The 23860-nt window shown below is 42.8% G+C and overlaps 2 protein-coding genes across 2 annotated transcripts; both read right to left on the bottom strand.

Annotated features, from left to right (window-relative positions):
• Positions 1–3441: 3441 nt before the first annotated feature.
• On the bottom strand, positions 3442–4419 carry LOC117299649 (ryncolin-1-like). Its single transcript, XM_033783198.1, has one exon. The coding sequence runs from the start codon at positions 4417–4419 to the stop codon at positions 3442–3444; it is 978 nt and encodes a 325-aa protein (XP_033639089.1).
• Positions 4420–6637: 2218 nt separating this feature from the next.
• LOC117299648 (ryncolin-1-like) lies at positions 6638–7195 on the bottom strand. The gene has a single exon (XM_033783197.1). The coding sequence runs from the start codon at positions 7193–7195 to the stop codon at positions 6638–6640; it is 558 nt and encodes a 185-aa protein (XP_033639088.1).
• Between the last annotated feature and the right edge of the window lie 16665 nt (positions 7196–23860).

Here is a 23860-nt window from a genome sequence, read left to right as displayed (position 1 = left end):
TGTGTACAGACTAGCTCTGATACGCCCTCCTTTGAATTCTCCTCCTCCATCCCAATGTTCCAATGGTGACCGAGCTCCGGCAAACATAACTCCCTGGGATACCGCGTGACAGCATGGACCTGGGCCCAATTTCATGGCTCTGCTTACCGCCGAATTCTGCGCTTACGATCGCGATTCCCCGCTTACGTGCAAGCGCCGAATTTCTGCGCTAGCCTTGTAACCGTAGAATGCCTAGTAACGTGGAGTACGCACGCGCAGAAGCCCAAATTCACCGCTAACCCGTGAAATACGCTTGCCATAAGCACAGAATTCACTGCTTCCGTAAGCGCCGACTCTGTGCTTACGGTAAGCAGAGCCATGAAATTGGGCCCTGATGATCACACACGGCAGAATGTTGCCGGTCAGCGCGCTCGGGAACGGCTTTCGTTATCAAAGCACCAAGGGTTATTGTTACCATGGTTGGGCTGCGTGAGGCATTCATGAAGTCATTTTCAACTTCTTTAGGAGTAGGCCTACATGCATGCAGCACCGGTTTTCAGACAATGTTTACAAGGTCCACACTCAATGGCACCAGGTGCAATTGTCATTGAAGATTGTTCGCCTCAAGACGAGCAGAGTATACTGTTCGAATCGTCGAGACTTTTCAGAGGCACCACTCCTTCAAAAGAGATATTACTCATGGTTGTACCCGCCGCAAGCTTTTTATTCATATATATTTACTCTTATTCTCCACACCATACAATGCTTCAAACACAATGCTTTAGATTGTTCTTGTTTTATTCACTTAATCTAAATTGTTCTTGTTTTATTCACTTAATCTAAATAGGTTAATATACATCAACAATTAATTGAAAGAAAATAAGGTTAACTAAAAAGATCACCTTTTCTGAAAGTCTTTCCTCAGAGTTTAGCCGTTCTGATTATGTTTTTGGTCAATCAGATAAAACAATAATTCTTTAGAATTTCGAGTCCGCACAGTTGACCTTTAATAATGTTTCACGAAAAAAATTAAGAAAATTAGTTAAAGGGAATTGTTACATGTTTGGTAGTTGTCAAAGACCAGTGTTCTCACTTGGTGTATCCCATCATAAGCATAACAAGCCTGTGAACATTTGGATTCAATTGGTCATCGCATTTGCGAGAAAATGGTGAATGAAAAAACACCCTTGATGGACGAATTTTTTCAGATAAGAATAAAAGACTTCTAGCTAGAAGTCTTTTATTATTTTAGTGATATTATAACCTCTTTCTCAAAAACTACGTTACTTCAGAGGGAGTCGTTTCCGTAAATGTTTTATATTATCAACAGCTCTCCAATGTTCGTTACCAAGTCAGTTTTTAAGTTAACATTTGTTTTGAGTAGCTACCAAACGTGTACCTTCCCAAGAGGGAATAATAAATTATTTACAAAAGTCTTTTCTTAAACACTCAGTTGAACATCTTATATACTTTTGGTCATCAAGATAAAAACAACAATTCCCTTGAGTTTCCGTTCCACAAAATTGACGTCCGCTTCGTAAAATAATTAGTTTAAACACAATTTGATTTTGTGAGCAAGATCTTGCTGTTCCGTCGATCTGTGCAACTATTTAATTTCAAAACTCAAAACTCCTGCCTTTGGGTTTTAACCAAGTGTGATTAAACAATGCTTAACCAAAATCAGATTGTCGAAACTCTACCATTCTTATCGCATAAAAAATAAATAAATAAATACATACAAAATCAACGGCACACGCGCGTTAGGCGTGAAATGAGTAAGCATGCATACCGGTGTGGCGGCCTCAGCGCTCCGGCGGTCTCAGAGCTCCGGGTGACGTCACCGCACATTTCGGCACGCAGTAATCACGGTTTCAGATCTCTGAGCGTGCCAAGCTCTCCGGGATGACGTAGAATGCTGTCGTTGCGGGCGTGAATTCCCACTCCTCAAATACTTGTTATAAACGTGATTACCTTTTTTTCACAATACTGTCGCATACGCTCCACTCGTTCACCACACGATATGGGCGCTGCCATGACAGCTACGAGAGTAGACTTTTGGACAAGTCGTGTATGGTCCCACGCGGTGAGATAGTCGAGTTGCAGCGAACTGCTGGTTGCGCGACAACTACGAGCTGTCTGGAGTCGGGCAGCGCAGTAGATGCGCAACCAGCAGTTCGCGTGCGGAGAGCACCGCTGCAACTCGACTATCTCACCGCGTGGGACAATAACCGACTTGTTTTTAAGTCTACTACGAGAGTGTACACGGCGCTAAAATCGACTACTCTCGCTTGGTGTGCGCAGGCACGGCATGACGTAATACTACCGTATTTGGTAATCTGGAGCTCTGAAACCGCCGGAGCTCCGAGACCGCCACACCGGTTTAGCTAGTGATCAAGTTTAATTCCACAAGTCCTCATTCCACAGTTAGCGCTTGTGAAATGTGTATTTTGCGAAAAGCTCTATAGCGCCCTCAAGGGTTGATGCATGTAATCCATAACCTGCCACTAGAGGGGTGTAAGCAGCAGCTGGTGAGCCATTTCTATTTTGACATCAATAAACCACTGTAAGAAAATAATATCAAATTCACGCGTGTTCTTATACAATTAGGGAGGTTTACAGCTGCACGTTTTGCGAGCAAAAACGTGAATATGAACGTCGAATGTCAGAAAATATTGTGTTTTTTTTGTCTAGTATGGCGTCTGCACGTACGAACCTGACGTCAAAAATTGTATCTCACGTGTGCAACGTTAGACTTGTACAGATGTCCGCGTTCAATTACTCGTGACCAAATAATAAGGTTTTTTTGAAAATATTTATTTTGAGTAATGACCAATAGTGTCCACTGCCTTTAATCAAGTTAACAGTTATATTAGTGGACCGTTCCGGCTTTCCAGTAAGCTCCGCCCACCGCGCACTTCAGCAAGACACGTGTACGAACAATGCCAATGACATACGCCTCTCCTAATATTTATGCATGCGGTACGTCACAATGCTAGCCCAAAACGAGGCGATGGGCGCAGCCACTGCAAGTGATGGGGGACTTGCGCCCATAGCCCCATTTTGGGTAAGAATTATGACGTCGTGTATAAAATAATAAGAGAGGCGTATTCTTCACATAGATATATAATTAAATAATATTATATTATTCTAAAACTATGATTCTGCACGATTCTGCCGCGCGTGCCAAATATACGCGCACGCATGACCGAGTTTGTCCTATAGATATATAACTATTTCTATATCGATGGTTTGTCCGACCACAATCATTGCTGTGATTAGTTAAATGGGTGAACGCGCACAGTTTGATTGATAGGCCGCATCGGTACCATCCACCGTTCGTTATTTTGTTGTTGATCTATGTGTTGATTTGGAGAGTCTCGGGTCATTTTTTACAGAAGTCGAAACAACCTTTCCAGTTCAACAAGTCAACAGCAACCATTATTGGTAACATCGAGTTTGAGCCTATACCACTTGCCGTATTTTCATGCTGCATTTCTTGAGGGAGTACATGTATCCTTTCCAGGATGTCCACTGTATTCCCAGTCCAGATGTCACACGAGAACGTTGGTAGTATTCGTCGTTCAGATCAGCAACAAAGCAATCCAAAAACAACCATGCACCTTTGTATGATTCTGCACAATTTCCAACAAGTGCATCATTGTCCTGATCCTTTGCTGTGAATGGATGCCCATTATGACGTGACATTGAATCACCTGCTGTACTCTGAGCATCGTATGAACCGACCTGGATAGTGTACTTGTCACCTGTAACAGCAAACTCACCATAAATAGCCCACGCTGTGTTGGAAAGCCAATCTTCCATATCTACTCTGAGTTGCCATTGACCCGATCCAGTAAGGTCACGCAGGATGTCATTCCCCAACCAGAACTCACTCGGTAGATCACCAAACCCAGATTGGTATTCAGTCCAATTACGGTAAAAGTCAACAGAGCCGTCTTGTCTTCTCTGAAACACGATCCAGCCTCCCCCACCTGTCTCCATGTCACAGAAGACGTTCACTCCATCAGGCAGACCAGTAGGGTAAATGGTGTATATGCCATTGCTGCGGTAACCGGCTTGATACAACTCCCGACAACTACTGTAACTTGTAGTGATGGGCAGTGAAAGTGACAAAGTGTCTACGTTGTCGTCATAGTAGGCGCTTCCTTGAACCTCAAGAAAGTCACCAGGGCTGTGAGCTCTGCTGGCATTATTCAGCACACAAACATTATTTGTCTGAAAGTTGAATGATGCACACTGTGGGTCCATAGAGCAGTCTCGCCCACAGATAACGGGTGAAGATACCGTCTTCGATTGAAACACATGATTTAGTAAGGCGCGGTTTTCAGCCAAGTAGAAAGCTTCAATGAAACATTGGTTTTCATCATGGCAGGCGTATACCCTCACAATTAGAAACAGGATTGTGATCATTACTGCCATGGCGAATGTTCGTTGAATATGTTAAACAAAACCAAAAAACCTGTTCGTTGAATATGTAAAAAAATAAAATAAAAATGTGGACCTTCCAGAGGGACAAGTCTTCCATACACTCAGTCCCCTAGGCCACACACCCTCACTATCCCCTGTGCTTGTTCCTACTGACACAGTTCAGTTAGCACACACTCCCCACACATTATACCCCATGACTCCAGAGCAGGAGCCAGTTTTACCACGCATAACCGAGTTCCTTCTACCGCCTCCATTTCCCGCCTTCGTGCATCACCAAGCTAATCCGTCTCTACAGTGCTTCATCAGAATGCAGCATCAAAGTGTATACACCAACGGTTCTTCGCAGAACCACCCCAATTCATTCAGAGATAGTCATCATCACATGCCGATACCGCAAAACCTTTCCATTATGACACTTATTCTGTTGTTTTCCCCCTAAACTGTCAGTGGTAAGTTGTTGCGACTCCTGTCTTTGTCACACACGGATACAATGAGCCTAGTCTTGTTGAACCACATTTTAACGCAGTGAGCTCCACCCTTTGATGTCATTGTTTCCATAGCAATAAAGAGAGAAAGAGAAAGAGAGAGAGACTGGAGATAAAACAAATGCTTTGAGACGACTTCCAGCATCATCCATGGCGGGTTTGTTCTTTGTTCTTTTCCCGGTCACGGTTACTGAGTTAAGACTGCAATATTGATGTGTTGTCTGTTGAAAAGCTTAGCAGAAACGTTTCTAAAATTTAACCCAATTGTTCTAAATTTTCTGGCTTAGGCAGGGTATTGGCCATGACAATGGCCAGACCTTCAAGTTGAGACGGTCGTGAGGTTTGCAATTAATATGCCTATTTACAATGTTATAGGTTTTCTCGGTCAAATTCGGCAGATGAGCAGCCAATAGGAGACTTTCCAACGCTAGGTGGCAGCAGACATACCGGGTAAATTTCCATTGTTTGCGTAGTTCTGAACATGCGCATAATTCTGAGAACAATGGATTTACCCGGTAAGTCTGCTGCCCTCTATCGTCCCAGAAAGTCTCCCATTTCATTTCCATGCGTTCAAAATAAAGCCGTTTTGCCTCTTCAGTTGTTGCTGCGTTTCATTTCAGAATTCGGTCATTCAATTTTCGTTTTGAGTCGAGTCAAATTCCTTTTTAATAACTTTTGTTCAATTTAGCGTATCGTTATTCTTTTTCGTGACATATACATGCCCCAAGAAGCACCTGTGAATTTGAATGCTGCTTTGATAATTAATTTGTCGCAGTTAATTATTATTATTTTTTTATTGTTTTATTCGAAATACGCAACAGAAAATATTTGACTAATCATAACACGAAATCGATTTACCCTTTTCAGTAACACTCGATTACGCGCGAAATAGAATAGCTTGGTGGATAAAGGATTTGGGTACTTTTTGCAACACAAAACACAATGTCCACAGATTTACATTAAACTTACACCATTTGAAGATAATTATAGTAGAAAGCCTCCCTGAAAATATGAGATGCTGAGGTGCTGTAGTTTTTGAGAAAAGAGTAAAAGAATGTCACTACAATAATGTTTTCAATGTCATGACAAAAAAAAAAAAAATCGTCTCATGATCAGTGAGACGAAAATTATTTTCATGACTTTGTTTTACTCATTCCTCAAAAAATACAGCACGTCAGCGAGTAATATGTTCAGGGAAGCTTTTTGCAATCATTATCTTCAAACTGTGTAAGTTGAATGTAAATCTGTGGATATTGTGGTTTATTTTTGTCCCCCAAAACTACATAGACCCTTTAAACTGGCTTCTTACTTGCCGAAATTGACTGAGAAAGCCTTAAAATTTCAAGCAAGCGGCACCCGACTTCAATTTTATAGCCAACGATCGCGATATAAATTGGGGTCTATACCCTTAAGTAATATTACTATTAAGGACAAAAGTATAATGTGAACAATAATAGAGGGAGCCGTTTCTCACAATAATTTATACTAACAACCTCTACCCATTACTCGTTTCCAAGTAAGGTTTTATGCTAATCATTATTTTGAGTAATTACCAATAGTGTCCACTGCCTTTAAGGCCCAACTGCAGCGATATCGAAAACACAATAACGATAATGGTTGAATTGCTCTACACATATTACGCCCACGCTATTCATCGAGGGCTCGCATTGTAACGTTTTCAAGCTCGTTATTGTTATCGAGACCTGTGCGACCGGGCATTTAGTTTACCGTTGGAGTTTATTTAATTGCCGTACTTTCATGCTGCATTTCTTGAGGGAGTAGAAATATCCTTTCCAGCCTGTCCATTGTATTCCCTCTCCAGCGTGTGCCACATCTGCCTGTTGGTAGTATACACCGTTCAGATTAGCCTTATGACACGTGCTATACCACCATGCACTCCTATACTTTACAGCACAATTTGAGGTCACGTGTGCATCATTTTCCCTATTTTTGGTTGTAAAAGGATGACGGTTATGATATGCCATTGAGTCACGTACTGTACTCTGAGCATCATATGAACCAACATAGAGAGTGTACTCGTCACTAGTAACAGCAAACTCACCATAAGAAGCCCTAGATGTGTTGGGCTGCCAATCTTCCATTTCTACTCTGAGCTCCCATTGACCTGACCCAGTAAGGTCACGCAGGATATCATTCCCCAACCAGAACTCATATTTTAGATCACCAAACCCAGATTGGTAATCAGCCCAGGAACGATAAAAGTCAACAGTTCCATCTTGTCTCCTCTGGAACACGATCCATCCTCCTCCATCTGTCTCCATATCACAGTAGACCTGTAACCCAATTCGGTCTATGAAGAATTATTCTAAGCAAGACTTTCTTGTCCGACTTAATCGTATTAATTGGTTCTCTGTCCTTCAGTCTGATGATATCGAATTTGCCTGGAGTGAATTTAAAACTAACTTTTTGAACACACTTAACTCCATAGCTCCATTTAAGGAAACTAGGTTAAAACAAAGAACGGAACCTTGGATTGACGATGAGATACTGGTCAGTATTCGAAAGAGAAACAAGTTGTTTTCAGAATTCAAAAAAACTCGAGATGCTGCCAAATTTTCTGAGTTCAAAAAGGCAAGGGCTCTTACTCGTAGGCTTTTAGAAAATGCAAAAGCTTCCTTTGTTACGAATAAACTTGAAGAAGAAAAATCAAATCCAAAAAAGCTTTGGCAGACACTTAAAAGTCTTGGGTCTTCTAGTAAACCCAAATCTTCCTCTGGTAATCTATGTTTAAATGTTGATGGTACGCCCGTTTTCGATAAGCTTAAAGTTGCTGAAGTTTTTAACAACTTTTTTACGACTATGGCATCGACAGTTGTCTCCAAAATTCAAGCGGGAAGTGGTTATTTTAGCATTCCTTTTGTTACTCAGTTTTATGCCAACAAGGGTGTAGCTCCTGACTCATTCAGTTTGACTCCAGTCAGTGAGGACTACATACTTAAATTATTGTACTGCATAAACTGTTCCAAATCTACAGGTTTAGACCACATTCCTGCTAAGTTTTTGCGAGATTCTGCTGATGCCATTGTCTCTCCATTGACACACATTATCAATTTATCCTTGCATCTAGGTAAATTCCCAAATGACCTGAAGCATGCCAGGGTGGTTCCTATTCATAAAAAGAACAATACCGCCAATATAGTAATATGTGGGGACTCTCAAATGATTACAAACGGCCAAACACTAGACTTATAACGAGAGGAACAACTTTAATGTGACGACAAAACGTACACGGTGAAAGAAGATGGCGTAGCCAATGTTTACAATATAACTGGACGCATGAGGGCGCTATAACATAACTGGCGCGACTACTTCTTTTTCTTCTATTCTATGGAAAAACAATACATAAGTACAAGGCCGAGCATCTACATGTACTGTACATGCAGAAAAAAAGGCAATGTGACCTGTGGGAAGCAAACAAGTTACAGTCATTGTTCAAAAACGCTGTCTCGCGTACAATGAGTTAGTGATCAGCTGTCAAAGAACGAGGGAAAAAAATGAAGAGCAAAAAACTGAGGCTGTCATAGGGGTGGACTACCCTCGAGCCTAAAAGCATGGGGATTATTCTGCCCCGTAAAACAAAAGCAAAAACACTATAACGAAGTGAGGTTCGGGAACTAATAGTCCAGAACAAAGTCTTTCAGGTGTTTTGGTAGGCTGCGCTGACGACTGGAGCGCCTATGAGTAAGTACAGTGGAACAGGGCTGGGCTGGTGTGGGTGGCTCTTCATCAGTGACGGGAGTGGGTGTCTCGCTTGAACCCATAGCGCTGTGAGGTGTGAACTCCTCGGTGATTGGGACAATGTCGGAGGAATCATCAGCAGGTGTGGATAGTTCCGTGGGGATGTGTGGTGGATCTGGGGGTCGTGGTGCTGGTTGCAGATAGATGTCATCATCTTCATGCGCAGTGTCATCCGGTGGGGGAGGCATTCTGTGCATGCTGGTGTGTTCCCAGTGTGATGGAACCCTGTAGCATTCGGATTTCTTGACTCGGTACGATGCAGATCTTAGTTGGGAGCCCCGGAACTTGCGAATGTTGCACCATGCACCTTCGACGGATGAGACGAGGTATCGGTCTCTTGCTCGGGTTTTGTCACGGTCAGAGTACAGGTACACAAGGTCACCAACCTCAAGCTGTGGCGTTGGCGCAGCGGGTCTCAGGGGAGCTTTAGACCGTTCGCTGTAGGGGTGGTTTGTTGTGCGAAGCTGGTGTTGTGACTGGATCATCTGCAGGTCGGAGAACGGGATTTGTTGATTTGTGAATTGATCGCGTTGATGCCACATTTCACGGGCAGAGAGCCCACGAGTGCGGATGCGGGAATTCAGGTTAGCGGTGGCGAGAGAGAGGGCCAATGGTGTAGTGGTTCCTCCCATTGGGTCCAGACGTAGAAGTTCTTCCTCCAATTCACGAACTGCCTTCTCTGCGACTGGATTCTTATTGGGGTTTTTGATCCGGCCAACTTCAATGCTCATGTGGTGTTGTTTGAGGAAGTCATCGCGGACAAGGCGTGTGAACCCGGGAGCTGGGTCGGTGCGAATTACTGCAGGAGGGCCGTCCAATGGCCGAAGCTCAATGCAAAGGCGAATCAGTGCATCACGGAGCGTATCGTGACGTTCGCTGTCCACATGACATGATGCAGTAAACGAAGTAGTATTTTCGCGCACGACGAGGATAAGTTGGCGGTTGCGTTTGATGACGTCGGCGGAAAACGAGACACCGATTGTCTCTGGGGGATCTCCCGTGGATTGTTCAATCACAGTATGCGGTGTGGTGCGTAGGGATGCACAGTGATGACAGCTGGTGGTCACCTGTTCAATGGCTTTGTCCATGTCAAGGGCATAGAAGTACCGGTTTGTGACAGTGTGAAGTTGGTGGCGAGTAGGATGGCTTAACTGAATGTGAAGTGCCGTGAGGAGCCCATTTAGTACTTGACGAGGGACGATGATGCACTCACGTGTTGGAGACAGGGGTTGGTCACGGCGGACTATCAACAAGCCGTCCTTGGCTACAGAGGCGACGTGGAGATAGCGCTTAACGTCTTTGATGTTGGTAAGTTTCTTAGAGGGGCGGGTTCCCTGGACGAGGTGGGCATGGGTGCGTCGTAGGTCTGCGCATTCGGACTGGACTTCTGCCCACGCTGCCCTACTGGTGAAGGGGAGTTTAGTGTTACCAGAGATCACGTCCTCGGCAGATATGCGAAGGACCACAGAATCTTCCTCATGCTTCACAAAGGCGCAAATCTGGCAGGTGGAGTCGTGGCAGGTGGGAGCATTGCGGCTGGCAAAATCAGAAGGAATGTTGGCTGATCCGGCGAGGTGTCGGACTGACGCTTGATATCGGCTGACTGTGGAGAGGAATGTTGAAACACGGGGGCTCGCTGAAAATTCGCCACGGCATAGCTTTTCAAACGCTTGCACACATGGTTTGCTGTCCGTGAGTATGCATGCGTGGTGTTTCGACTGAATGATGAGGGGGCTGAAGTGTTTGGTCGATGCGGAGATGGAGAGAGCTTCAACCTCACATGGTAACCATGTAGGCTGGCGACCTCGCAATTTGGCGCTGAAGAAGCCGGCCAGGAGAGGTTTGTCATTGCGAGTGATGTAGAGTGTTGAGCCGATGCTGTGCTTTTTGACTGAGCCATCAGTCACAATCCATAGCTGATCGTCTGGGCGTGGGAGAGTGATTGTTTTGGCAGAGGTCAATGCACTTTGGGCTTTGCGGAATGCAGCTCGTAAATCATCTGACCAGGTAAGTTTGTCTTTAGTTTGTCGTCCGGCTGTGGCATCGTCCAATGGAGACATTAGGCTGGAGCATTCTGGAACTACTCGTGACAACACTTTGAAGGCGCCGATGAATGACCTCAATCCGCCAACTTTGTCGGGTATGGTGCAAGTTGAGAGGGTAGCTATCCGATGAGGACTGGCTTGGATTGTGCCATTGGACCAGATCCAGCCCAAAATTGTAGTGCTCTTTGGGCAGACTACTGTCTTTGATGCAGAAAGGCGTAAGCGGCTTTTGTACATGGCATGTAGAACTGATCTCCAGTTGTTGAGTAGCTCGTCGAGGGTGTTGCCACCGCAGTAGAGGTCGTCGGCAAGCTTTGCAACTATACCTTTTTCGAGGTGGTCCCCGAGGATGCGGCACATGAGCTCTTCCAAGGCTGTCTCGGAGCCAGGCATACCCATCGCAGATCTGGTATATACACGAACACCACGGAATGGTGTTGCGACACCACAGTATTTCATCGACTGGCGAGATAACGGAATCTGGTAAAACGCACTGGTGAGGTCGGTGGCGATGAGGTATTTCCACTGTGCGATTTTGCGCAAGGTGGAATCTACATCCGGCATGAGGGAGGGCTGAGGCTTGCTGTATCTGCCGACATCGGCAAACGCGGTAACAAGTCGGAAGCCCCCATTTGGCTTTTTGATAAGGAATGAGGGATTGAGATATTCAACATTGACTCCCATGTCTTCTGGGCGGGCAAAGACTCCCTGCTTCTCAAGCTCGTCAAATTTGTGTTGCAGTTCGCGAAGCTTGTCTTGGGCATACTGTGGCAGGCGGCCTTTGCGTTGGGGGGGTTGAACTGGGCCCATGTTAACAACGGCTTCAAAGGGGCCTGCCGCACCGTTGTAGCCAGGAAATGTTGGGTCGAAAACCTCATCGTATTCTTCATGTAGGCCGCGAAATCTGGACTGCATGTCTGAATTCAACATGTTGTTGGGATCAAGTGTGATTGAGGCAGAGTGCGTTATGTGGCGTGCTGAGGGGCATGGAGTTTTTGGGGCACCCGTCGTGTCCTGTTCATGACTGTCCGCGTGAAGATTGTCTGACAGGGGTAGGAACACTGGACTAACCTGGCAGAATTGTTCCTTGCGCTTGAGGACCAGGGGCTCGTCTGTGAGATTTGGGATGCGAACTCGCCCTGCCACACTTTGGATAAGGGCAGGTGGAGGCCAAAGGTTGGCATGACTGGTGTCTCTGGCATGGGTGTAAGTGCGCGGTTCCAATGCCAACATTGTGTCATTGAGGCTGTTGGGAGGGATCTCCAGTTCGATGAATTCTCCCGGCCACACGGTCGTGGTGTGGGATGGGGCACGTAAGACGTCGGCTCGTCGTACTGTGTGGCGACCTTTGGGTTCCTTGGTAGATCCATATGTGTATGTAGTGCCATCGCCGAGTATGACCTGACGTTTTGCAGGGCGGATTGCAATGTCATTTGTCTCCATGAAGGGGGTCCCTGCGAGAATTTCAACGTCAAGGTTTTCGACGACTAATCCCTCAAAGCGAAATTCGCTCCCATCTCGCGTCAGCGTGAAGTCGGTTTCCCCGATGACTACCAGGGGTGAGCATCCATCGGCCTGATGGGCAGACTGTGAGCTTTTGCGTATTTTGGAATTTAGTCTCTTCGCTGTGTTCTCACGAATCATGTTTAGTCTGCTGAGCTTGCACATTTAACAAAGTCACTATGGAAAAGGGTAAATTTCAGTTATTCGTTTCCGCATTTACGTGAATAAGTGCAACGACGTTGCATACAAGTAATATTATTAATATTATTTTTTGGAGGGGCAGATGTTTTTTCCTGTCGTTTTTTTTTTTTATGACACTCAGGATAGTATGGTTATTTCAAGAGTGAATTTTGTTCATTTTACAGTTAAGTTGTTAAAACAAGAATTAAATAACAACACGATAATAAGGAGTCTCAGTCAATGATTCTGGTCAATAATGTGGCAGAGCGGCGTACAAAGCAAAAATGTTGAAACGTTGTTATACTTTGTATCAAGTTACAACAAAGTGTAACAATTTTGTATGATAAGAACCCAAGTATTTACAATTGCGGCACATCTAAGGGAATTGTGGCGCCGCCGACTTTGGACATGGAGTGGCTGGCTTGTGGTTGAATTCTGGGTTTACTTTTAGATGGTCTTGATAGATCGTTTTGGGGGACCGAACCCAAAACAGGCTAAGCCCCGGTAAAACTCAACCCTGCCCAAGAAAATCTTGGTGTTAAAAAAACGAATCACCAAATTCCCTGGACTTAATTCCTAATAAAATTGTGAACGCTCGCCTGGTTTTTGAGTTTTTATGACAGTGGCTGGCTAGACTTTCATAACAAAAACATTAATGTCTTCATAATAGTATTTTGACTATTTATAGGTGGCGCAAAACTCCCCACAAAAATACTCAAAAAACATCAAAACTAAATCACAGTAACATATCCTTAACTTGCTGTTCATCCAAGCCAGGGTTTACTTAATTCTGTCATTTAAAAAAGACAGAAAATGTCAAGTTGCGCCGTCGTTGCCGCTTCCCGCTTGCCATTATTACCCATGAGAATGCGACTGGGCTGCCCTCCCCGCCCGTTGGATAACTCGACCGTTCGGACAACTCGACGGACGGTTTTTAAACCGTCAGCAACAATCTTTTGGGCAGAATTAATAAATGTGTATTCAGTTATATAAAGTATCAGTAAATCGTCTAATAGGGATATCCACAGGTCAAGCCATAATTTATTAGTTTTTTTTACCGAAACGGAGGTCGACCGTTCAACCGTCGACTTATCTCTGGCCATCCATCGCGTTGTCTAAAAGTTGAGTTGTCTGAACCGTCGCGTTGTCTGTACATTCGAGCTGTCTAAACCGACGAGTTATCTCAAAGTCGAGTTGTCTGAACCGTCGCGTTGCCTGTATGGTCGAGCTGTCTAAACTGACGAGTTGTCCGAATTGTCGAGTTGTCTTACTTCCGACAACACGTGCGTTATCCTGTATGATTAACTCACGTGGTCGACTGTTGTGGGAAACTTTTTCGATCGGCGTTTTGATTATGTCCAAAAATGGGAACTAGAAGTAGCCGATCCTTTCTTCGTTATTCTCTTTCTGTGTTATGAGAGTAGATTTAGCTGTCATAAGGAATATAGATGATGTCAACTTAATCGTAAAACTTAAAGAATTTCGGCGGCGACGGCAAATGAGGAGATCAATCTGTATACGTGCAACTCCATCATCAAAGTCAACATAAACGGCCCCGCTCCCGCTGCTCTCTCGCTCGGCACTTACGATTTTTCGATGATCTATTTTTCATCACGATGTCTAAAAAAACATCTCCGAGTTATAAAAATGTGTAGTGTGAACACATCTTGCGCTGCTCCGTGTTAGTGTGGAACTGGATTAAATTTTTAGTCTCTGGGTTAAACAATTTTTTTTAGTGTGAAAGGAATCTCCAGGTCAGTTTTAATCCGTGTAGTTGGTGAACAGGACTGCCTGGTGTCTGAAGTTGATATTTTCTATGTTTGTATTTTTTTTAAACACATTAATTAATTAATGTAAAATCACAATTCATACTGTGTGCAACCGATCAAAATATCAAGGGTTATTTACCAAAATAATTATTTTTTTACTTAATTTAAACTGACTAATCATGGTAATTTACCTGCTTCTTAGTAATTGTATTGTATGTTTGCATAACGCTGTTACCATTTTTGTTTTTATGTTTGTAAATATGGCTGAATTAATAACTATAACATTACAACTTATAAATTAGGACACAGGTCAAAGGCAAGTTGTAAATGATATTTGAAGAGAAAAAAAACTAAACAAAATATATATATATATAAACGAAAGACAGTGCCATTAACTGTTTCCACTGGGCAAAACGTGTGTATGAAAAAATAAATTCTGGTGGTTTTAATAGAGGAGAGAACTACATTTTTTTGAAACCGACTTCATATTTAAAAAGAGACAACATGAACCATTTGTTGGACCTAGACGAACGACGTTGATATTTGCTTAGCTAGCTACATGTATGCTATTTTACAGATGAGACTATTCTCCAACTTTCGATGAAAACGCATCATTTTATAAACTGCAGTTTATTAAAATACAAAAGAGATGCAAACACTGATTTCCGGGGTGAAAAAGTAGCACATCATCAGTAAATGTTTGCCGCTGCATGCCCCCACACACGTGAAAGTCATGAAGCCTTATAAAATCTGCGGGAAAGCACCTGTATTAATGCATGCGGTAAGGTTGCATACACTGACGTCATTATAGGCAAATCTTGAGTGCGACGGTTTATGTGATAGAAGAGATGAGATTGGTACCTAAATAATATGAACGAAAACACGTGTGAATTCGCCGCTATCATACCACGCGTGCGTGAAGTTCATGCTGCCTGCTGATGATGATGATAACGGTCCCGTAATTTCTTGAATGCTTTTTCGACGCTGCATGTTATGAGAGCGAGATGGTAAGCTAGTGCGTCACGACAATGTTTTGGATTGAAAACAAATTAAATAAAAAATAGATTACAGAAAAACACAACAGGAGTTTTTTGTTTAAGTTTTTAAAAGCAAAGAAAAAACATGCATGATCAAAAGAGTGTCGGAATTTGGTTATAACTTCGACCCGACACGCTATTTAATGCCTGGCTAGAACCCTAGGTGGAAGGGGAAACTTAATCATTGGCCTAGTAGGAGTAGTAGTACATCCATCTCTGTGTATTTGCCGGCATTTCTGAAAAGTTGATTGACATCCCTTGATCCTTTACCGTGTTCTAAAAGGAAATGTATCAATTGCACCATTGCACAAAGGTTCTAAAGGAAAGATCAACAGATTCAGAACAACTGAAGATTACTTTTTGTTGAATAGTTATCCGGACGGTCTGCAGACTGGTCACAGATATTCAGTGCCTCATGTTTATTCATTAGCCTATTGACACTCCAACAATAGTGCCAACCCAGTGCACCTTATTAACTGTGCTGCGCTTGGCCGCACATGACCGTTCTGTCTGCAGACTGTCTGCACTCCTTGGCAACACAGACTTGCCGGAATGGCTGCATACTTTCTGCAGAGGAACGGCTGGGGAATTTCGACAAGGCCCCTTACCTGTTGCCCCACTATCAATGGTAACACGGACAGTGTGGTGAACATGGAACGTGTCGATGTATGGGGATTGTCGGACCTGAACACGTAGTGTTGTCGATGACTCTGAAGAAAGCTGGTTGTCAATACGCTCGTCAACCAGGGCGCAAGCCAGCTCTGTGGGTTCGTCATCTGACTCATCGAGAATATTAGCGACTTGGCGTGCTCTTGCGATGTACTTGCGGTCTGGGTCAGGTAAGTGGGGGCATTCACTGAGGAAATGGCGATAGTCATTGCGTCCCACTTGTTTGCAGAGGGGACAAGTTTTCGTGGCTCTGGCAGGCTTGGGGCGAAATGGAGTTTGGCTATGAGGTGTCGTTGAGGGCGTCGTCTGGCGAGGCCACTGTGGTTTGGATGTTGAGGTGCGCATGGACCGTGTACTGTCGGAGGTGTGTAGCTCTTCCAACAATGACTCCAGGGCTTGTGATATTTCTGGCTTAATTGAAGCTAGGGTGCGGGAGCGTAGCTCGGTGCCATAGCGTTGCTTGACGAGGCGGGGGAGGCCACTATGGATAAGTCGAAGCCATGTAAGCACGATGTAGTTTTCAAGTGAAGGAGATAGCTCTTCATCTTCATTGATAACTTGGCCATGGTGGGATATGCCACTGTCCCGACGAAGGAGATTATCCTCGACAAAGGCCGTTAAGCGTTGGTAAAGGTCTTCCGGACGTTCATCAGCATTGAGATGTATGGATGCAAAGTCTAGTATGTGTCCCCCAGTGGACTGGAATCCGAAATGTAGTCGGATCGCTTGCCAAATGTTTGTGATGGATGTGGAATTCTTAACTATAGTGCTTCTGGAGATGACTGGGCAGTAGTTAGCTATTTGGCCTAACATGAGCTCGAGCATGGACATCTTTTGTTGAGCGGTCCGGCGTTTGGCAGCTGGGACCTGGTCATCATCATCAATAAATCCACGGAGGGGAGATGCCTTAGTCTTTTTGTCCCATGTGAAGTTGTCAATGAGAAAGGGGGCAAAGTTTGGGTCAAGCGAGAGAGTATATTGCAGGTTGTGCTTCCAGTTTTCGAAGGAGTTTACTGTCTCATTCTTACTTAGGGACCACTGTTTTGGCGCACGATGTGTGGTGGCCATGTTTGGAGGGTGTAGTAGTCACTCTCGCTACGGGACAAATCAAAGTCAGTGTTATGCACAGCTGTAGTATCAGCTGGTTAGCCGCTCACCTGCTTGTGAAGGATGCAAACGATCGGGAGTCCGGAAATGGTACTCAAACTCGACGGTTTCCTGTGACGACCAGTCCTGTTATGAGCTTGAAATTGCGTGGAAATGTTTCCGACGCTGCCACCACGCCAATATAGTAATATGTGGGGACTCTCAAATGATTACAAACGGCCAAACACTAGACTTATAACGAGAGGAACAACTTTAATGTGACGACAAAACGTACACGGTGAAAGAAGATGGCGTAGCCAATGTTTACAATATAACTGGACGCATGAGGGCGCTATAACATAACTGGCGTACAGGTGACCCGGGAAATTATCGGCCGATTTCAATACTCAGCGTTGTGTCTAAGGTATTGGAAAAGGTAGTGCACAATCAGTTATACCCATACCTTCATGACAATCGATTGTTATTCCAGTATCAGTCGGGTTTTCGAAAATCTTTTTCGACTGAATCGTGCCTGGCTTTCCTTAGTGACCATGTAAGAACCGAGTTGGACAAAGGTAACTACTCTGGCATGCTTCTTCTTGACTTGGAAAAAGCATTCGATACAGTTAATCACAATATCTTAGTGGGTAAACTTAAAGCAGTTGGATTAAACAGCTCTGTTGTTTCATGGTTTTCATCATACCTGTCTGAAAGAAAGCAGCTGGTTTCTATCTCTGGTACTGAATCTAGTTTACAAACTATTACATGTGGTGTCCCACAGGGGTCTGTCCTCGGACCCCTATTGTTTCTAATTTATATTAATGATTTGGAGACGGCTGTAAATTGTAGATTATTAATGTATGCTGATGACGCTGCTCTTATTGTTTCTGGGAACAACACAGGTATTATTGGAAAAATGTTGACAACGGAATTGAAATCTGTCTGTGATTGGATGGCTGACAACAAATTATCCTTGAATCTCGGAAAATGTGAAAGTATTCTTTTTGGTCAAAAACGTCGATTAAAAACATGTTGTGATTTGAATATTCTCTGTAATGATAGTACTAAGATTAAATCTAAGTCTACAGTTAAGTACCTTGGTGCTGAACTTGATCAGGCATTTAGTGGCGAAATGATGGCTGCCAAGGTAATAAGCAGGGCTAACGGCAGATTGAAATTTCTGTACCGTAAGGCCAAATTTTTTGATAGCTCGATCAGAAAACTGTTGGCATCGGCTCTGGTTCTGTGTCACTATGATTACTGTTCTTCATTTTGGTATGATAGCTTAACTAAACACACTAAAACCAAATTACAGACTTCCCAAAACAAGTTGACTAGATTTGTTCTTAATCTGAAGCCAAGGACTCACTTAACGGTAGATCATTTCAAACAAGTTGGTTGGCTCCCAGTCCAGAACCGGATTGATCAATTGAAACTATGTAGTATATTTCGTATCTTGACTTCCTTGGCTCCGGATTATTTTAAAGATTTTTTTCAACTGACAAGTAGTACTCGCTTCTATAACACCCGATCAAATCACTTTTCTTTTGATATTCCCCATCATCACAGTTATGGTCAACACTCCTTCCGAGTTTCTGGGGCAAAGTTATGGAATAAACTTCCCATCATGCTCCGGAACACAAATTCATCCCTAGCCAAATTTAAAAAAACTCTCAAACTGCATTACTTTGATAAGTTGCAGCTCCAGGAGGATGCATTGTTTGTAGTCGGTTAATTTATTCTTTTTTTTCATTAGAACAGTACTCGTGGTGACACAGTGGCCGGGCCAGGTGACACGAATCAATTTGTTTGTTGTTGGGTGTCTTGGTCGCCTATTCCATTTGTTTTATTTCATGTGCAATTTTCTAGTCATAGTTTTATACTTGTATTTTAATGTGTCTTCAGTGTTTCTGCATTTTTATTTTGTATAGAGGACCACAATGGAAATAAGCTTATTTTAGCTTTTTTGTGTTATCCTCGACAATTCCTCAGATTCAAATGTCTTTTCCCTTGTATTTTTTATCTGTTTTTGTCCAATTGTTGTATTTTATAGAATTCTGTGGAGATTGTCTAATAAACAAACAAACAAACAAACAAACAAGTCAAACTTGTCAGGTAGATTGTGTATATGCCATTGAAGCGGTAACCAGCTTGATACATCTCCAGACAACTACTGTAACTTGTAGTGCTGGATAATGAAACTGACAAAGTGTCCAAGTAATTGTCATGATAGTAGGTACTCCCTCGAATCTCAACAAAGTAATCGAAGCTGTGAGCTTTGCTGGCATTATTCAGCACACAAATACCTCTTATGATGTGATAGTTGAATGATGCACACTGTGGTTCGATAGAGCAGTCTCGCCCACAGATCACGGGTGAAGATACAGTCTTCCACTGAAACACATGATTTAGTAAGGCTCGGTTTTCAGCCAGGTAGAACGTTTCGATGAACCGTTGGTTTCCAAACTGGCAGGTCTGTACCATTACAATCAGAAATATTGTTGTGATCATTGCTTCCATGATGAATGTTCGTGAATTCATAAACGTATCAGAGAGAACATGTTGTTTTTATTTGCTCGCCCTAACTATCTGTGCTGCCACCGACAGTTAGTCCTCGACATTGACGGATCATGTGCCAAGTCTCTGGTTGCAACCACTTGTTTTATGTAGTAAGATGCACCCATTGGCGTCATCGTTTGTACAGCAATCAGGTATGGAGAAAAAAAATACCAATAAGGTCGGAGACAAACGCCAGCATCCTTGTGGCATGTTTTGATTGGCTGTACTGTTCTCTGCGTCAAGATTATTGAGTGATGTCTACAATATAGAGTAATAACATTGTTACCCTTGAAAACCTTGGCAGCAAAATTTCTATAATTATGCCTCTTTGTTTGTACTCCCTACCCATAGTATTCACCATCCTAATGGCCAGACCCCTCAAGTTGTGATGGTCGTTTGGACCAAACAATCAATACTTACAATAATTATAATACTTTACCTGTTTACAGGCACGCACTGTGATACTTTATTTTGGGATAACATTTTTTTAATTAAGGAATTTCCTGAAAGATTCAGAGTCTTTGAAAATCACCGGCAGCGCTGCTTGGAAATCGAGTAAAATAAGCCAAGCTTTTGCTTGGATCCACCATCACAGTGGCCATACTTTTAAGTTGCGATTATTTGTTGGACCGCATAGTCAATACATACAATAAAATACTTTACCTCTTTCCAGGCATGCACTTTGAGATTTTAGTTTTGGCTACCATTTTTTAATTAAGGAACTTTCTGAAAGATTAAGAGTCTTAACAAAATAGCAGCGGAGCTCAAGGATCGAGCAAAATAAGCTGAGATTTGGCTTTGTATTTGCCTTACCAATAGCCAGACCTTCAACTTGAGCTTATCGTGTGGACCGCACAATCAATACTTTCAATATAATTCTTTACAGTTAAGGCCTATACGCGTCTTAAAGGCACTGGACCCTATTGGTAATTAATCAAAATGGTTGTAAGCCTAACAATTTACTTGGTAACGAGCAATGGAGAGCTGTTGATAGTATAAAACATTGTATTTGAATGCAAAAAAATAGTTAATGGCCTGACGTTTCGACCCTTGCAGAGTCTTCCACGAAGGCTTCGCGAAATTTAAACCATCGGTCCATTCGGTTGGTAAGTTGTTTGCAACAGCTAATTCTATTTTCTAAAACATTTAAATTTGTTCCTAAAACACGCATCTGAAAGCACGCAACTTCGTGTGACAATGGTGTTTTTTCTTTAATTCTTATTACGCAACTGCGACGACCAATATTGAGTTCAAGTGTTCACAGGTTTGAGATACACCAAGTGAGAAGATCGGTCTTTGACAATCACTAATAGTGTCCAGTGCCTATGCTTACATATTATGCCAGAGGCAATCATAAAACCACCACACCTTCAAACTTCATTGCGAGCTGACAATGACAAAGCAAGCATCACTTGACCATTTTGTTTATAATAAACATCCATTATCTATACTATTAAAGCCGTAACCCGCGCCATCTTGGATTGAAATTAGAAGCTCCAGTGGCATGGCATCCTTGTGGAATTCAACACGGTTGTGTCGTTTCAGACGCCGGGTTGCAAGTCTACAAAACCCTGACCCGAACTCCCTCTTACGAGTTGTCTGATTGGCTGGAGTCACGAGCGATATCTCCTTACATGTGTGGTTTTCTGGTTTTGATATGGGCCACCTGTTGGTCGAAGGGGGAAGCTGTAGGCTGCACACAGAGCCACCTATTTAGGTTTGAAGTGGGTCCTCGGACTCCAATTAACATTCCAGAGTGACTCATTGATGTTTCGCAGAGCATGCAGAGGGGTAATAATGGCATTGTGTATATACCATTTTGTACAGGGGGTTTAATTTCGCGTGTTATTAAAATAAAAAAAACATTAAGGCTTTATGAGAAACAAAAATACATGCATCTGTTACAGGATGTGTTTATTATATATAAGTCACCCATGTAGGCCTACCCCACTTTCCAGCATTTTTTAAACGCATCAAACAGCAACCCGTTGTTGTTAATAACTTTATTTGTTCCATACAAAAATAACCCTGTACCATTGGTGGTACAGTCCATAATGTCACCCCCCCCCCCCCACATACAGAACGTATACACGCAAAAGTTGCAACATTTTCAAGAAGAAAGTGACAACATTACTGATTCTTTTCATATAGGTTTTGCCAGTTCTTCGACAGAGTACACGAAATTACCGTTTAAGAATAGTATGCTTTCAAAATTACGAATTTTGTGAAACATCAACGGCTGTTTTGAAGCTGTAAACGAACATTCCATTGGTCAAGGTTCTGAAGCAACAAAATTGTTAGAACTTAAAGCAGTTTGGTCAGGACTCAGGATGTACATTTTTCCAAATCCGTTTTGTATTAAGCAATCGGCCGTCGGGTTCAACTTCGCGTGTTAAATAAAAAATATTTATGAGAAACAAAAATACATGCGCCTGTTACAGATGTGTTAATTATAATTAAGTCACTCATGTAGGCGTACCCAACTTTCCAGCATTTTTTAAATGCATCAAACAGCAACCCACTGTTGCTAATAACTTTATTTGTTCCATATAACCCTGTACCATTGGTGGTATGGGGTACAGTCCATTATGTCATCCCCCACACACAGAACGTATACACGCAGAAGTTGCAATAATTTATTTGCAAGAAGAAAGTAAATACATTACTGATTCTTTTCATATAGATTTTGCCAGTTCTTCAAAAGAGTACATAAAATTACCGTTTAAGAATAGTATGCTTTCATAGTTATGAACTTTGTGAAACATCAACGGCTGTTTTGTAGCTGTAAACGAACATTCCATTGGCCAAGGTTCTAAAGCAACAAAATTGTTAGAACTTAAAGCAGTTTGGTCAGGACTCAGGATGTGCATTTGCCAAATCCATTTTACGGTATTAAGCAATCGGCCGTCGGGTTGAGCCCTCTTGTGCGGCTGAATCGGGTACTATACAGTTTTTACGAACTTCTCCATACAGAATTAACCAAACTGGACGAACAAACCCTCAAAATAACAAGGCAAATGTTTTCTTAAAGTGAAATAAGTGAGAGGACGTAGGAGTAGTTATTAAAGACCAATAAAATAACCGTTTCTACTATTTTAGTTTGTATAGGGTTCCAGAGATATGATAACTTATAAAATTTGATGTTTTATCAGGGGACTTCGTCACGCGGGGCGCGCGCCACGGCGGATGTTGACCAGAAAGTTTACATGAGAATTAAATGATATGAGAGAGGCCGACGCTCTGTTACTCCCCAAAAGCGGTGGTAAAAACAGTAGATTATCTGTTGCACAACATGTTCCGAAAACTCGCTTTATTTGGTGCTCCGACAACTTTGTCTGCGTCGTTTAACGTACGCTCGACAAATCACGATAGGGGGCCTAATATTCTAAAATCGTGTGAACGTTATTGGAAACAAAGCAGCAAATCATATTATAGCAAGAAGGTACCACTTTCATACAAGCCATTTTATTCGGATATCTCCTCTGCTATTAGCAGCGGTGATTATCGAAGGGGGGGGGGGACCCCAGACTCTTGTGAGCCTTTAGTCGAGTAAATCCGTGGCTATTGGCGACTTCGGATTTGTTGTTTTGCGGAGGGAACCAAATACCACTGCTGATTCCAAATTCATCGTGATTTACAATTGTCTGAATGGCTCTTTGACAAAGACCGCCTGTTGTCGGCAATAAAGTAAGTGTGTCATTATAGCAGTGTACGTGCTATATTTTTAGTCGACTAAGTAATTACCCTTACAGTTATCTTAGCGGGGAAATACTCAGTGCAGTGAATAAAATTAATACAATGACAAAAGCCGATTGAATTAAAACTATGCGTAAAAGAGGCGAAAAATAATCCATATTTATACAGATAATGCGTTGGCCCGCTCGATCAACACTTGAAATATCACGAAAAACCCTACAAGAAGTGCTTACACTGCCAGCAACTGTTTTGTTAGCAAAAAACAATTCTGTAATGTTCCTTTAAACATGTGCCGTCGCTCCCCCTTGGTCTCTGCTTTACAGAGTACCACAAAGGTTCATCAGTCAGGATCGATATTTTTATCAAAGATACTTTAACAAGTCTTTTTCTTTTGGGTTTCAGGATATGGATCACTGAATCAACCAGCCAGACTTGTTTTATTGTTGTTTTTTTTTGCTACTTGACTCTTGTTAAATAGGAACAACACAATTCGGAAACAAAAATCATAGCAGAGTAAACAAAATAGAGACGGACATCATTTGAGTCCGAGAGAAAAGTCCGAGTCCGTGGGCGTATCTGTGGGTCACTGGGAGTCAGAGGGTCGAGTTCCTGGATCAAGTCTGACTCGAGGGTCGAGTTAGAGG

The sequence above is a fragment of the Asterias rubens genome, chromosome 14 (genome assembly GCF_902459465.1).
Source record: "Asterias rubens chromosome 14, eAstRub1.3, whole genome shotgun sequence".
In the NCBI taxonomy this organism is placed as follows: domain Eukaryota; kingdom Metazoa; phylum Echinodermata; class Asteroidea; order Forcipulatida; family Asteriidae; genus Asterias; species Asterias rubens.
This window is presented reverse-complemented; position numbering and strand designations above follow the sequence as displayed.